Genomic DNA, 15,752 nt, shown 5'->3' with positions numbered 1-15,752 from the left:
TTTTGCTAAGCTTCTGTGGCCTGTAGGCCTTCCTTTCTCTAACCACTGCATCCAATCAATCAAGTCCTGCTGAGCTTCTCTCTCAAATACTATCAAATCTGTTCACTCCTTTCTCTCCTGGTTTTTGTTGCTTTGGTCAGAGCCCAGCTTCTGCTGGAACCATTGCTGAGGGCTCCTTCCTGCTGCTCTTGCACTCCTCTATTCAGGATCATAGTGCACAGTTGGGCAGTTTGCACACTGCACACACAGCCTGCATTCCTGTGCCCTAGTGTGGACTTCGTTTATCTGGAGAGAATACCTTTGTGATTTGCACACGGGTGCCATATAATCTTGGTGGTATAGACCTGCACTGTCTAAGACAGTAGCCACTAGCCACACGTGGCTACTTACATTTTAATTAATGAAAATAAGCAAAATTTAACGTTCAATTCCATAATCATACTAGCCACATTGAGAGTGCTCAATAGCCACATGTGGCTAGTGGCTACTGTATTGAACAGTGCAGAAAAAGAAAATTTCCACTATTGCCACAAGTTTTGTTGGACAGCACTGGATAGACTCTGCTTCTAAACCCCTCTCTATACAATTTGCTAGGGTGAATGATCTTTAATGCAAATCTAAATATGTCCCTCTCTTGCTTAAATCCTTCAATGATTTCCACTTCCATCAGCAGCGATCAGTTAGCAGGTGGTGAATCAATTTTGTGGGTCACAACCAGCATAAGAACAAAACCAAGCTTATAAGATACTCTGTGATCTGAACCCCCGCTAACCCCGAACTCTCAAAACTGTTTTGTGCTAGGTTCCGTTAATGTAGAGCTGCTGGTGATTTCACCTGAGACACTGAGCTTTTTTTCCTTCCTTCCTTCCTTCCTTCCTTCCTTCCTTCCTTCCTCCCCCCCTCCCCCCTCCCTTCCTTCCTTCCTTCCTTCCTTCCTTCCTTCCTTCCTTCCTTCCTTCCTTCCTCCCTCCCTCCCTCCTTCCCTCCTTCTTTCCTTCCTTCCATCTCTGTGTCTTTGCTCAAGCTGAACCCTCTCTTAGGAGTTCTGGTTCTACCTTCTCTTTGCCTGGACTTCTACTCATCACATACGCCTCAGTTTAAGAAACAGATACTCCAGGAATCCTGCTCTGAACGCTGCAGAACGGGATGGATGCCCTTCTCTGACCTTTCATCACGAGCCGCAGACTTCCGTTAACAGGGTTATAATACCGTAATGATTTATTTAAGTGTTCGTTTCCGGCACTATACTAAGTTTTTTCGGCGCAAGTACTATGTTTCTCATCTTTGTATCTCAAAGGGGAAGCACAGCGCCTGAAATATACTAGGCGCTCATTCAATAACTATTTGTTCAAAGAATGAACGAGGGAAGGAAAGAAAACTAAATCAATCTGCTGCGCGGACAATGTAGGTGCATCGTGGGCTTCAGCCATCAGAGGGCGCCGGCGCATCTCGGCTGGTGCGCAGGCGCGCAGAGAGGGCGAGCGCCGCGGCGGCGGCGGCAGCAGCGGCGGCGGCGGTCGTGGCTGAGGCCGGGGGAAGTGAATGGTTTTACCCAGAGGGCCCTGCGCCGCCTTTCTCCGCTGGCACCGGCGCCGCTGCCTGCTCCTCCTTCCCGGCCATGGCGTTCACGTTCGCGGCCTTCTGCTACATGCTGGCGCTGCTGCTCACCGCCGCGCTCATCTTCTTCGCTATCTGGCACGTGAGTAGCCGGGGCCGGGGGAAGAAGGGCGAGGAGGCGGCGCAGCTTCTTCTCACCCAGCGTCTGCGGTCCGGTCGGCGACGGCCCCCGGAGGTCCGCGCGCCGGGGGATGGGGCCGAAGCGGGGCAGGCCGCGCGGCCAGGGCTCTGGGAGCCCTCCGTCTGCGGGCCGGGGGCTGCAGGTCCAGGCTGCGGTGGCCCGATGGATGCGCCCGCTGTGTCCCCTCGCAGGCCGCGCGCGCCGCTACTCCTCCCTGGATGGGTGGGGCGGCCGCGGTCCTGCGGGGCCCTGCGGGACAGCGCTTCGCTGGCGTGGATCTTGGCCGGCCCGGGGCTCGGCATCCCCGCATCCCCGCATCCCCGGGGAGGATGTCAAGGGCGCACGGAGGCATGCTGCGTGCTTAGCGGGAATGAAGTTTACCGAATTACTATTATTTAATCACATTGTCTTTCTTTTCGGGTTTCCGCTGGAGTATGGCCCAAATGAGATCGTATAGCCTACTTTAGATGAATTTCCAACTCTATTTTCAGCACTTGTTGGGCGCTCTTCGAGTAGAATGCCCCCCCTTTTTTTTTCAGATTTTGTTTCCTTGTGAACTTTGATGCAGATTGGATTGATCACTTTGTTGACTGCATCTCCGAACTTTTCCCCTAAATCATACTTTGACCGCCAGAGTTTCTCAAGAGACACTCTTCCTAGCCACCTCTGTATTCAGGGTAGCTGGATTTAATGGAGGTAGTTTTAATTTGAGTTCGAAAATGCTCACAAATCTTAAACTTCCCTAGGGCAGTTTTTCTTCTTTTTTCTTTCTTTTTTTCTTTTACTCACATCTTGCTGCAGGATAGAAGCACATCCTTACTGGGTACTGTAAGGAACAAGTAAGTTCCTCATGACAGTTCTACAACAGATTTTTAAGGATTCTTGTTTCTCTAGCACAAAATAAGAAGCAGCCTTCTGGAAGTCAGCATTCATTAAAAATGTATCTTATATTTGCTTCTGCCCTCCTCATATTCTTTTAGTGCCTTCTGGAATATCAGTCCTCTTTTGAATGATTGGACATGTTCATTCATGTAAATTTTAAGTCAGGTTTCATCATGCCAATAACAAGGATTTCTTATGGAACATAGCCTGGCAGAGTGATTTAAATGGCAGCAGTGTCTTGTGTAAAAAAAAAAAAAAAATCTCAGAAGTAGAATACCACAAATTATTCTCTTTTGATAAGGAGTGTGATGATGTTCATAATTATTTTAGAACCTAACTGCTCTGTAGTGAGGAATGCTTAGGTAGGCTGTTCAGTAACTGCTCTCTCAAAATACTTGTCAGTAGGAACCAATAAATTAAGAGCACTTTAGGCTCTTTGGTGGAAGAACAATAAATAAAGATAATCTGGAATGCAAACTAGCTCCACATTTCACTGGTGGAAGTGAAATGTGTGGCTCCCTTCCATTTGTAGATACGGATTTAAGTCACTTCCTGCTTGATGGGTAGTCTTTGTTTTTTGAAATGATGAGGATTCTAAGAAAGAAAGCTGTGGAGGGCCTTGTTTACATTTTGAACCAGGTTGTTTGGCTTAAGGAAAATCTGAACTGCATTAAAAATAAAAATGGGTAATTTGGGGTGCCTGGGTGGCTCCATTGGTGAAGCGTATGCCTTCTGCTCAGGTCATGATCCCAGGGTTCTGGGATCCAGTCCGGAATGGGGCTCCCTGCCCAGGGGGGAGTCTGCTTCTCCCTCTGCCCCTTACTCTGCTTATTCTCTCTCTCTCTCCCTCCCTCTCAAATAAATAAATAAAATCTTAAAAAAAATAAATTAAAAAAATGGGTAACTTAGTTTCAGCGTTGAAATGAGAATGTATCGGGTGAAGTAGGTAATTTTAAGTCCTATTATAGAATTTTTAAAAATTCATTTGTACTCCACAGATTAGTGGCGAGCTTTTATCCTTGGGGATTTCGTCGTAGTTCAGAGGATTATGCATCCTTTGGGAACAAATTGAAAATTCTAAAGTATATAATTTTAATTTTTCTATTAACTACATAACCTTCAGTTTATTTTCTTAGGTAGTTTAAGTATCAGAAGACTCACTTGGAAATTTGAAGTAGAAATTCAAAGAATCCTGTTTACATTAATCGTTTTATGGAGGATATTTTTTGTGCTGTTGGTTACATCTGTCTAACTGTACTAATTCATGTGATTGATACTCTGTGGAGAGTAGAGATGGGAGCATAGGTTTGTTTGAACAGAAGTCATTCCCTAAAGCCATGCGTCAAATTTGAATGTATCCTGAATTGCATAGTTTGATATCTTTAGGGATATATCTGTTTTGTTTTTGCACTCTGTTGGAAATTTTGTGAACGTCTTTGTCCAGACGCACAGTCACAAAAGATACAAAAACCAGTAGGTTAATCTTTTCAGAAGAGTTTGAAAACTCCAGCTTATAGCATTTCAAACAGAAGCTCATGCAGTAACATACTCATTAAAAGATCCCTTGAAATCACCTGAAGAAAATGTCCAGTCAAAAGAGTTAGTTTTAAAACATAAGTTTTATACTCGCTATTAAATTGGATCTTGTTATAGGCAAGTAATTTAATTTGCAACGACAGTCCTTATTTTGAACTTTATTACTAAGATGCATTGGGGATATATCACACAGCAAATGTCAGGTATTTGATTAATAATATCTGTTAAGTAATCAGAAATTAGTATCTTCTAGTTGTATGTTTATATTTTTAACTTTTTTTTTTTTTAAAGATTTTATTTATTTATTTGACAGAGAGAAATACACCGAGAGAGGGAACACAAGCAGGGGGAGTGGGAGAGGGAGAAGCAGGCCTCCTGCAGAGCAGGGACCCCGATGTGGGGCTCCATCCCAGGACCCTGAGATCATGACCTGAGCCGAAGGCAGATGCTTAACCGACTGAGCCATCCAGGCGCCCTATTTTTAACATTTTTAACATTTATATGTGTTAGGTTTCATTAGCAAAGGCAAACGCCTATTGGTGAGTTCTGTATTCTTTTTAAGCTAGGCTTTCATTCAGTAAATATTGATTGAACATTTAAGTATGTAGCCAGGCCCAGGGACATAGCAGTGAGCACAGCAAAAATCTTTGCTGTCATGGAGTTTACATCTTAATGTCAAATGATTTTCTTCTATTCCTGTTTTAGTTAGAATTTTTATTTGGTCTGGTTGGTGGATTTTGTAAAATTCTAGAAATTAAAAAAAAAAAGAACAACCCATCTTTTTATGAAGTGAAGAACTTTAACAGGGAAATAAACCAGCAGAGCAAAAGCTAGAAAGATAGAACTCCATTGATTACCGGTAATTTTTTTTTTTTTAAAGATTTTATTTATTTATTTGATAGAGTGAGAGAGCACAAGCAGGGGGAACAGTAGAGGGAGAGGGAGAAGCAGGTTCCCCGCCAAGCAGGGAGCCTGATGCGGGGCTCGATCCCAGGACGCTGGGATCATGACCTGAGCCGAAGGCAGACGCTTAACCATCTGAGCCACCCAGGTGCCCCGATTACCAGTAATATTGAGTAACACGGTCTCACATACAAAGATACTACTCCTAACCCACCAGAGGAAAGGCAGATTGAGTTCTCTTATCTCCTGGATGACCAGTGACAGCAACTAAAATAACTTTCCTATAAACTTGTTGCCTTTGGCTTCTTATTTTGACATCTGAGTTAATACTACAGAGTGGGGTGTTGCCCTTGTTTTGATTTTTAGTACATTTTGACTTTGAAGTTCTGTGTTAAGTGACCCTAAATGTTACAGCCACATTTCTCCAGAGTGTAGACAGAAACATTCTTGTCATATATTTCCTAAGTGGATGAGATCTTTCTCCCCTTATCACATTTATAACTATTTGACTCCTCATACCGTGAGAAGCTGGTCTTACCTGGGTTACCCTTCTTCAGTTTTGTTTGGTGACCTCATGAAACCACCCACAAGTGTAGGGCTATGCATAGGACACAAAAGGAGGTTAGACTGATCACTTTTATCGGGGCCTTGAACAGGGCTGCTCTTGCTTACCTGATGCCTTTAGGTGCATTAGAACAAGATGCCTCTTGGGGCAGAAGAATCAGAAAAATCCTCCCTCCTACACAGACGCGGCCCCTCAGTGCAGAGCCTGGTGTGGAGTCCATGGCGGGGTGCTTGGCAGCAGGAGCACGGGCTGGCTTTGAGCTTCCACCTTGGCCTTTTGTCCCACGCAGGAAGGGTGCTACTCTATGTGGTGGTCCTGGCCATGAAGTTTAATAATCATTTGGTATTCCTCTATGCTGAGGCCATTTCTTGTATTTCCCTATTGAAGCAGGACTTTGAAATGTATGTGTTTGGGCACAATGGGAACAAACTGAAGCGCATGAGTCCATCTCTAGTGTCCCACTGAACCGTGTGCCAGGGGCAGGGCATGCACAGATGATTAAAAATACCTCACCGTGAGGGGCACACAAACCTGTACACAGATACCCCAGTGTGAGAAATGCCGTATTGGTAGCACTGTAAAGCCCTGTGCTCTGTGGCTACTAGACAGGCAATCATTTCTGCCCCAGGGAGTCAGGGAAACCTACAGAGAGGAGTTGACATAGGAAGAGGGTTTTTAGGGTGAAGTTTTGATAGATAGAAAAGATCATTTCAAGAAGAGAAAATGACTTGAACAGAGGCATTGAAAAATTGAAAATTGAAGATATTTATCACAGTGATACCAGCTCATTTAAATGACATTAGTATAAACATATTCTCAGTTCTTTAAATCTGATTCTGGTTATTTATTAGTACATAGTGAATTTACTATAAATTGGTACATGCAGTATTGGTATACTTTTGCTTTTGTTTTATTAGCTTTATTCAATTGTCATTTGATGATGGGGCAGGTTTGTTGCTGCTTTTTATTAAAGGTCCTAACTGATTTTAATTTTATTTTAGATTATAGCATTTGATGAACTGAAGACTGATTACAAGAATCCTATAGACCAGTGTAATACTCTGAATCCTGTAAGTTATAATATAGGATTTTTCTTTAGATTTTTAAACTGTTTTTGCTTTTAACTTAATTTATTTTGAAAATGGCCAATATTCTCAGTAGCATGATATATTTGTACTTTTTGAAGTAGGCAGAATTTACAAAAATATTCTTTTTCCTGCTTGACTATTCTGACTATTATTAATCTGTGAGTGATCTTGTCAGCTGTCATACTAACATTCTTCCAATCTGCTTTTTACATTGTCGGCCAAAGACAGTTGAAAAGGTCAAAAAGATTAAAAGAGTCAAAATTGCATTAAAGGTGTGTACTGCTTTTTAGTTTAATGTTTTAATGCTACATTCATTTCATGGGGAGGGTTAGGGCATTTGTATTTGTAAAATGTTCTGTTCGGTGTCCTCGTTCATATGCCTGTTGAGGTTTATGATTTCATGAAATTTCGCATTTTATGCAAATGTTTGCTTGCTGGCCCAGTCAAGTAGGGAAAGCTGTTAAATGCTTATGCATTTTTAAAAATGTTAGAGCCATAGGCACTTCTATATTAAATTATTTGGAGCAGTGTTTGAAAGTTAGTTAACATAAAATGACTTTAATAGATGGTAAGAAGATTCTTCTGTTGTGACTTATTGGGAGGTAGTCTGGAAGTGGAGTCTTCAGTACCATGTCTGCTTTTATCTTTGGTTATGTCTATTCTGGAATTAATTATTCACTCTTTCAGCTGATGTTTATTCAGAACCTTCTAGATGATAGCTCTTTCCTTAGGTTCTGGAATCTTGCACTGGTGCTGACCTTTGGACTCACGCTGCCAGAATTTTGTGGACAACAATTTGTATACAAATGTCTACATAGTTATTTCTAATATATATTCACTCTAAATTTCTAAGACAGACTTGTCTTACACTAAGTTCTGAGCTTGGATGGATTTAGTTATAATGTGGCTCCATTGTGCTTAGGGGATTTCACCCTTAAACAATGATTGGAGTGGACTGGTTTTTATAAGAGATGCATTATAAAAGTTTCTGGACTTTTTTGAGGAGAAGGGAGTGTGGCATGTGTTTCATATTAGAACCGAAAGGGTTGCAGTTAAATGAAGTCAAAAATATATATATATATATATATATTTTTTTTTTTAAAGATTTTATTTATTTATTTATTTGAGAGAGAGAGAGAGAGAGAGAAACAGCATGAGAGGGGATAGGGTCAGAGGGAGAAGCAGGCTCCCTGCCGAGCTGGGAGCCCGATGTGGGACTCGATCCTAGGACTCCGGGATCATGACCTGAGCCGAAGGCAGTCGCTTAACCAACTGAGCCACCCAGGCGCCCAAAAATATATATATATTTATATTTTAGTTTACTCATTTAGGAAGATTCTCCTTTCGTCTGTAGGTTTGATTTTGCCTAATTGGTCAGAAGCTGAAAGGTTTGTAAGAAAGCAGTGGGTATGTCTCCAAACAATACAATACAATAATTCATCTTTAAAAATTACTTAAGATGAGAACTTGTGTAGGCTTTAGTTGTGTAAAACTGTAAGGCACTAGCATGCCAGAGGGATTTTATTTGGAAAAGGGTCTATAAAGCGTGTTTGCTACTTTATCATTGTTTCCTCGATAAATATGAGCGATGGGATAGATTTCTAGTTTGTCTTCAAAGAACTGCTACAGTGAGACTTAATGTAGGTACAATTAAAAGTATTAACTTACTAGCCGTTTCTCTGCTCTTATGAAACAAAATAGGTGACGAATCTGCTTTCTTGTTGGAAAGTAATACTGTTGATTGTAAAATATCTTAACCTACTGTTGAAACTAATTGTTACCAAGAGATTAAGAAACCGAAATTTCTTTTTTTGACAGTTGTTCATTAATAGTATTCTATCTTCTTTGGCTTTTCATTACTTCAAATAACCAAATGAGGATGAGGATGATAAGAGCTGAAATCAGATGAGGGCTTTTCTGGGCACCAGGCTCTGTGCTAAGCATCTTTACTTGGGCTTTTTCATTCAGTGCTCATGACCTGCCTAAAGGGTAGGTATATTGATATTCTCATGAATAGGAGGATAGGCTGAGGCTTAGCAGGGTTGAAGCACTTTACCAACAAGGTCACACAGCTAAGGTAGAACCAGCATTTGAACCCAGACAGCTGGATTTTTACACTCAAGCTTTGGTATTTCCCTAATTTACCGTAAATTTAAGAGGGACTAATTTCATTTTTACATTTAATGTGTGATTTCTGACTCTTCTTCATGGAAGGAAATTCTCACTTAAAAAAGACATGTGCTTGGGACCTCCTAATGCTGCATAGATTGGAAGGAAGTTTTTATATCAGCACATGTTGCGTTTGGATAGGGTGCCGATAATTGGCTTACTAGCAGCGCATCTGACAGTTTTCCCTATTTAAAATTTGTTTTGACAATTCTGCCAAAGTATGGGGGAAGACAAATATTATTTTTTAAAATGTGAACCTTAACTAGAGAATATTATGATTTGCATGTTAAGTACTATCATTTCAGCCATATTTGCATGAGGAATTTTTTTGGCTACTAGCTTTTGTGTAAACATTGGTTCCTAAATGGAATTAATTTTTGTGCCACTTACAGGGAAATTTCACCATTAAACAATGATTGGGGTGGACTGGTTTTTATAAGAGATGCATTATAAAAGTTTCTGGACTTTTTTGAGAAGGGAGTGTGGCATGTGTTTCATATTAGAACTGGAAGGGTTGCAGATTATCTGTAGTCTCACCCTTACTAAAGCATATTGTTTAAGAACAGTAGGTATTGTGCTTTCAAAGTCATTTTCTCCCCATATTTCAGTCTGGAAGTGTAGGATGAAAACGTGGATGATGATTTATATTGTTAGATATCACTTCGCTTTAGAGAGCTGAAATAGACTTATACTGTAAAGAAAAATCCTGTAATTTAAACTAGCATTATAAACAGCTCTAGTGGAACTCCTAATACAATATCTATTTTTCTTGGTTTGTCCTGGTTGCAGTCCTTGTGTTTCAAGGATTTCCTGTGGACAGTTTCTTGTTTTCTTGCAGATGTTTGATTTTGATCTTAATTAAATGGTGTGGCTTAATGGTTCGTGCTATTTACAAGTTTATATACATATGCAGAGTTTATCTTTTGTTATTTATTATATTGCTTAAGTTTGTAGAAGATACTGGTTAGTCATGTAGATTAGTTGGTTTTACTGGGATTTCATTTAAAATATTCATTAAAAAAACTTTGCTTTACAGCTTTGAAATGGAAAAAGTGATTTGGGAGTATTAGAAAGTGGGCTTGAATATGTAGTACAATTGTTATTTCTACAGCAACGGTTTCCTCTCAGGAATGATCTGATGATACTGAGGATTCATATAATTTTACTTTGATCTGATGCAGACATTTGAGAAGCTGGCTTTGCATCTGTGACTTGTAGGAAGTTATTTAGCTGAAACTTGCAATGAAAAGTTTGGGACTTTCATTTAACAGAGTCATTAGGCTGAAGTCTTTAGGATGAAAAAGATAATTAAAGCATGAACTCTTGGTCATCTTATAAAAAGCATTTTGCTTCAAATAATTTTTCTCATTTAGTACCGCCTACAGTCAAAAAAAAAAAAATCATTTTGTTTTTGAGCTCTGAGCTTCTCCTGGTCTGCTGTGTCTGTGTAGTTCATTGGAAAGCAGGCTTAAAGAAACAGGAAGGCCATGTAAGAATCAGAGCTCAGGAACCGGGAAAATTCCAATTTTATGGTTCAGAACTGTCTTTTCCCTCCTACATTGCAGAATGCACATCGTTTGCATCTGTGTTCTTTCCCCCCTGACTGTGCTGAGATTATTGGCTTTTGGCTTTCCATTGAAAAATTACTTTTGTGGTAATGTGATGTGTGTTTGCTAAATATTGTTTATATAGCATTCCTAGTTTCTGTTAAAAGCTTTAAAACACTAATGTGTAAAGTTTTCTAAACGAGAGTTTTGTTTTTGTGGATTTTTTTTATATCATGTTGCATGTGATCAGATACCTTATTTTTGTATTTTTATCATTACTGAATGGTGGAAAGAAAAAGTATTCCAAGCGATCAGCAAATAACTGAACCGTCTGGGTGGTAACTTTATATAATTTAACCTGTTACTGTAAGAATTTGAGTTTTAAATTTTAAGTTCTATTTATTCTTTTAGAGCAAGCTATATCATCTGGTCAGTTTGCTTGTAATTCTGCTTTTGGTAAAAAGTTAAATACGGAAACAGACCTCAGTAGCATTGTGTGTGCCCAATTCTAAGAAAACAGTAACTTTTTTTCATTATGGAAACTTGGTTGCCACCTGCCTTCCAAATTAGCATTTGACTTACTGCCAAGGCATTTTGCTAACTGGCTTGTATCTTTCTTCCAGCTTGTACTTCCAGAGTACCTCATCCATGCTTTCTTCTGTGTCATGTTTCTTTGTGCAGCCGAGTGGCTTACGCTGGGTCTCAATATGCCCCTCTTGGCATATCATATTTGGAGGTAATATTTAGATATATTTCTAATACTTTTCCTAATTGTATTTTAATTATACTGTGGTTGATACAGTTATCTTGCATGCTAGTCATCTAAATGAAAACTGAAAATTGGTTGGCATGTATTTTAAAAATCAAGTAGATGAACAAATCACTGCTTCCGTACCTTTTAGGGCGCTTACTTTGTTACTCTTTAAAAGTGTTTTTCAAAAAGTGAGGTTTAATTTACATACAATAATGTGCATAAGTCTGAAGCCCCATCCCTGTCAGTTACCCCTGCACCTCCCTGGGACAGCAGTGACCTCTGTCAACTTGGATTAGTTTTGCCCATCTTTGAACTTCACATAAATCAAAATGTACAGTGTATCTAACTTCTTTCTCCATGTTTATTTTATGAATTTAAATTTGGTTGTTTATAAAATATATTCATATTTCATAACTTTTAAAAGTTATGTCTAATCTATATAATAGAGTTAGAGGTTTTTTTTTTTTAATAGGAATGTTAAAATCCTCATTGCTCTTTTTTTTTTTTTTAAAGATTTTATTTATTTATTTGACACAGAGAGAGCTAGAGAGGGAACACAAGCAGGGGGAGTGGCAGAGGGAGAAGCAGACTCCCCGCTGAGCAGGGAGCCCGATGCGGGGCTCGATCCCAGGACCCTGGGACCATGACCTGAGCCGAAGGCAGACGCTTAACGACTGAGCCACCCAGGCGCCCCTCCTCATTGCTCTTGATTTTAGGAAATATACTTAAGTGTTTAGGTGTCAAGTGGTATGACATCTGTAACTGAGTCTGAATTGTTTTGTAAAAAATGTATGCATGTTTGGAGCTAAAACAAAAAAGAGAAGGGTAAAGCTGTGTGGTTAATGTGAGCATTTGGAATATTTTGGTGAAGTGTTCTTGCACCCTTTCTGTAAGCCTAAAATTATGTTAAAAAGTTAAAAGAAAATCTTACTTCCTTTTTACAGTTATTTTTCTTTTTCTTGTATTTATGAAGTTGTTGGGGAGACCAGATAGGACTTGTTTAACTGTCCTGGTCTCATATAGGAGCTCTTGTTTTGAAATTAAGATGATAAGAGGAAAGAACTCCACCCTAGAACTAATCACGCTTCCCTGTGTGGACCACCTCTCATTGCAACAAATGTTACTTGAGAAGAAAACCCCTCCTTCCTATCTCAAAGGTTGTCTTCCTTTTTGGAGCGGCTAATCGACTGTGTTTATTACAGGTATATGAGTAGACCAGTGATGAGTGGACCAGGACTCTATGACCCTACGACCATCATGAATGCAGACATTTTAGCGTATTGTCAGAAAGAAGGCTGGTGCAAATTAGCTTTTTACCTTCTAGCATTTTTTTACTACCTATACGGGTAAGTTTAAAAAATAAAATGAATATGTGATTTCATTTTCCTTCTGAAGAAGTTTGCAGGCATTATGGTCTTAACACCTTAAAGTCCACTTGAAGAATAACTCAGTGTCTCGAATGGTGGTGACCGGTGACGGCGCTGTGCACGCGGCAAACGCTTGCACACTGAACAGGAATAAACTGGTACTTGTCAGAGGCAGCCAGCTGCTGTGCAGTCGGCGGCAGAAGGTTTGGGCAGGGGCGCTGCTTCCTAAACTTTCGGACACAGTGCGTCAGTGAAGGATAATCCTCATTCTCCATGGCAAAGTGATGGCCTTGAGAGGATTGCAAAAAAGTGTGAGTTTGCAAAAAACCGTTTGCTTGGCTTCACTGTCTGTCTTGAGATGGTGTTTAATTTTTTGTCATTTTTGACAAACTGTATGCTCTACCCTTTATTTTCTGGCTTGCTGGACCTGAATGGGATGAATGAAAGAAACAGATCTGTCCTATATGATGGTGCAGTTATCGATTCTTCTGCCTTTGTACCCTGATGGACTCATATCATTCCTCTAGGTCAGGGTTTCTGAACCTCAGCACTGTTGACATTTTGGGCTGGATAAATCTTTGTTGTGGGGGCTCGCCTGTGCATTGTGGGATGTGGAGCAGTGTCCTTGGCCTCCCCCCAGTAGACACCAGCAGCACCTCCTCTCCCCCAGTCACCAAAACTAAAAATGTCTTTGGATGGTGCTGAATGCCCCCTGTGGGGCAAAAACCAGCCCTGGTTGAGAACCACCACCCTAGGTGTCCTGTAGATTCTCATTAAAATGAGAAAAGGACCCTCGCAAGTGTGGAATTACATTTCTTTAAGCTACATAAATACACTTTCTCATCTTTTACTGACATATATTCAACCAGAGAAGACATCCCACCTGATTTTCAAACAATGAAGAAGATCGGCTGTATAAGATGGAATTGTGATCATTCAGCTTCTTTCTATTCCCCTCTCCTTTTTGTTACTTGACAACTTGCTAAGTATTAGATGGTAGGTTTATATTCTATTTCTCTTTGTATCATATAAGTTTCTATTATGGAAGACGATGAAGTGCTAGACCAAAATTTATGAAAAAGGTATGTTTATGCTTTTAGAGGTTATAATTGTGAAAATGAGTATCCTTTGGTGCATTTACAGGTGCTCATTTATGAAACAAATAATGAATAAGTCCTGAAAAGTGAAATGCCAGGTGTCATTTTCATTTCCTGCTAACTCTCATTTTTTCAGTTTCTTTAGCAAATGTCTGGCACAGTGCTGGCATATCGCAGGCACCTCAGCTGTACTTGTGGGGGGCGCCTGGGGGGCTCAGTCGTTACGTGGCTGACTCTTGGTCTCAGCTCAGGTCTCGATCTCAGCGTCATGAGTTCAAGCCCCACGTTGGGCTCCATGCTAGTGTGGAGCCTACTTAATTAAAAAAAAAAAAAAAAGACATACTTGTTGAAAGACAGACCTGAATCATTGAATAAATGATAAAATTGGAGATGTATAGTTGTGGGAAAATGTTCACCAGGAGATGGTGGCACTAGGTCATTTCATTTCTGCTTTAAATTGTTTATTGAGTTTGCACAACCCTTTGCTTTGTATTTCCATTTAGAGATCTGTGCTTTTGAACTATGCCTTTCCCACATCACTCTGGTAGAATTGCCCTGAATTAAATGGTTATTGTTTTTATTTTGCTCATTTGTGCCCTTTTTCAACCCGTTGCTGTTGTCTAGAGTCTGTTTTCTATTGGGGAAGTTTCTTAATTGACCATTCCCATCTGTAAAATGGGGATAATAATGGTACCCACCTCCTAGGACTGCTTGGAGGATTCAGCGAGGTCATGTACATAAAAGATCTAGTGGAGGGCCTGGCATGAAGTGAGCCCTCCGGAGATGCTCGCTGCTATTATTAGACAACTCCAGGGCAGTGCACTGTTTGGATTGCTTCTCTAAGCTCTGGTCCCTTATTAAGCTTTCAGCTGTGCTGTTCTACTTGCTAAAATTGGAAAAGAAATAGGGAATAACCACAGCACATGCACTGAGCCAAGTCCTACCTTAGGCAGAAGTCCATAAATGCAAATTGAGATTGTACCGTGAACTGGTCATTGGTCTTTTCATTTTCTGTGGTGGCATGATACCATAAACCAGTTTGCTATGTAAAGCAGTCTCAACTTTTTGGTGCATTTAGTTTTTATAGTTAGGAATGTTTGAATTAATAGGCTTTTTCTTCTTTTCAGCATGATCTATGTTTTGGTGAGCTCTTAGAACAACACACAGAAGAATTGGTCCAAAGTGCATGCAAAAAGCCACCAAATGAAGGGATTCTATCCAGCAAGATCCTGTTTCCAAGAGTAGCCTATGGAATCTGATCAGTTACTTTAAAAAATGACTCCTTATTTTTTAAATGTTTCCACATTTTTTGCTTGTGGAAAGACTGTTTTCATATGTTATACTTGGATAAAGAATTTAAATGGAATTACGTATAAATTAATATAAAATGATTACCTCTGGTGTTGACAGGTTTGAACTTGCACTCCTTAAGGAACAGCCATAATCCCTTGAATGATTGCATTAATTATTGACTATCCTTAGTCCATTGGAAGCTTTTGTTATATATAGGAACTTGTAGGGCTCATTTTGGTTTTATTGAAATGCCATCTAATTATAAATTAGCTGTAGATATCAGGTGCTTCTGATGAACTGAAAATATATATCTGACTTGTGGGAAACTTCATGGGTTTCCTCATTTATCATGTATGTGATTATATATGGACAAAATTAGAAGAGTGGGATTTTTTTCCCTCCAACTTGAATATTATCCCTGTATATTGCATGAATGAGAGACTTCCCATATTTCCATCAGAGTAATATACTTGCTTTAATTCTTAAGCATAAATGAACATGATATAAAAATATATGCTGATTTACTTGTGAAGAATGCATTTAAAGCTATTTTAAATGTGTTTTAATTTGTAAGATATCACTTATAAAGAAATTGGTTATTATACTTAACTGTTCTAATCTGGTGGTAAAGGTATTCTTAAGAATTTGCAAGTACTTTAGATTTTCAAAACTGAATGAGAGAAAACATTGTATAACCATCCTGCTGTTCCTTTAGTGCAATACAATAAAACTCTGAAATTAACTTATTTTCAGTGCATTGTTTTAAAGACTACAAATAGCTATTTCTTACACTTGCTTAATACATAATAAAGA

The 15,752-nt window shown here is 39.6% G+C and overlaps 1 protein-coding gene across 2 annotated transcripts; it reads left to right on the top strand.

The window, feature by feature from the left end:
* The first annotated feature begins 1,462 nt into the window (after positions 1-1,462).
* CNIH1 (cornichon family AMPA receptor auxiliary protein 1) lies at positions 1,463-15,685 on the top strand. Of its 2 annotated transcripts, XM_032405144.1 has the most exons (6): positions 1,463-1,699; positions 6,626-6,694; positions 6,937-6,984; positions 11,052-11,164; positions 12,385-12,528; positions 14,774-15,685. In XM_032405144.1, the coding sequence occupies exons 1-6, from the start codon at positions 1,619-1,621 to the stop codon at positions 14,799-14,801; spliced, it is 483 nt and encodes a 160-aa protein (XP_032261035.1). In that variant the 5' UTR covers positions 1,463-1,618; the 3' UTR covers positions 14,802-15,685. The 2 variants fall into 2 exon arrangements, with proteins under 2 accessions (XP_032261035.1, XP_032261036.1); XM_032405145.1 differs by lacking the exon at positions 6,937-6,984 and having other exon boundaries at positions 1,466-1,699.
* Positions 15,686-15,752: the final 67 nt, after the last annotated feature.

Source organism: Phoca vitulina, unplaced genomic scaffold, assembly GCF_004348235.1.
Source record: "Phoca vitulina isolate PV1807 unplaced genomic scaffold, GSC_HSeal_1.0 scaffold7, whole genome shotgun sequence".
In the NCBI taxonomy this organism is placed as follows: domain Eukaryota; kingdom Metazoa; phylum Chordata; class Mammalia; order Carnivora; family Phocidae; genus Phoca; species Phoca vitulina.
This window is presented reverse-complemented; position numbering and strand designations above follow the sequence as displayed.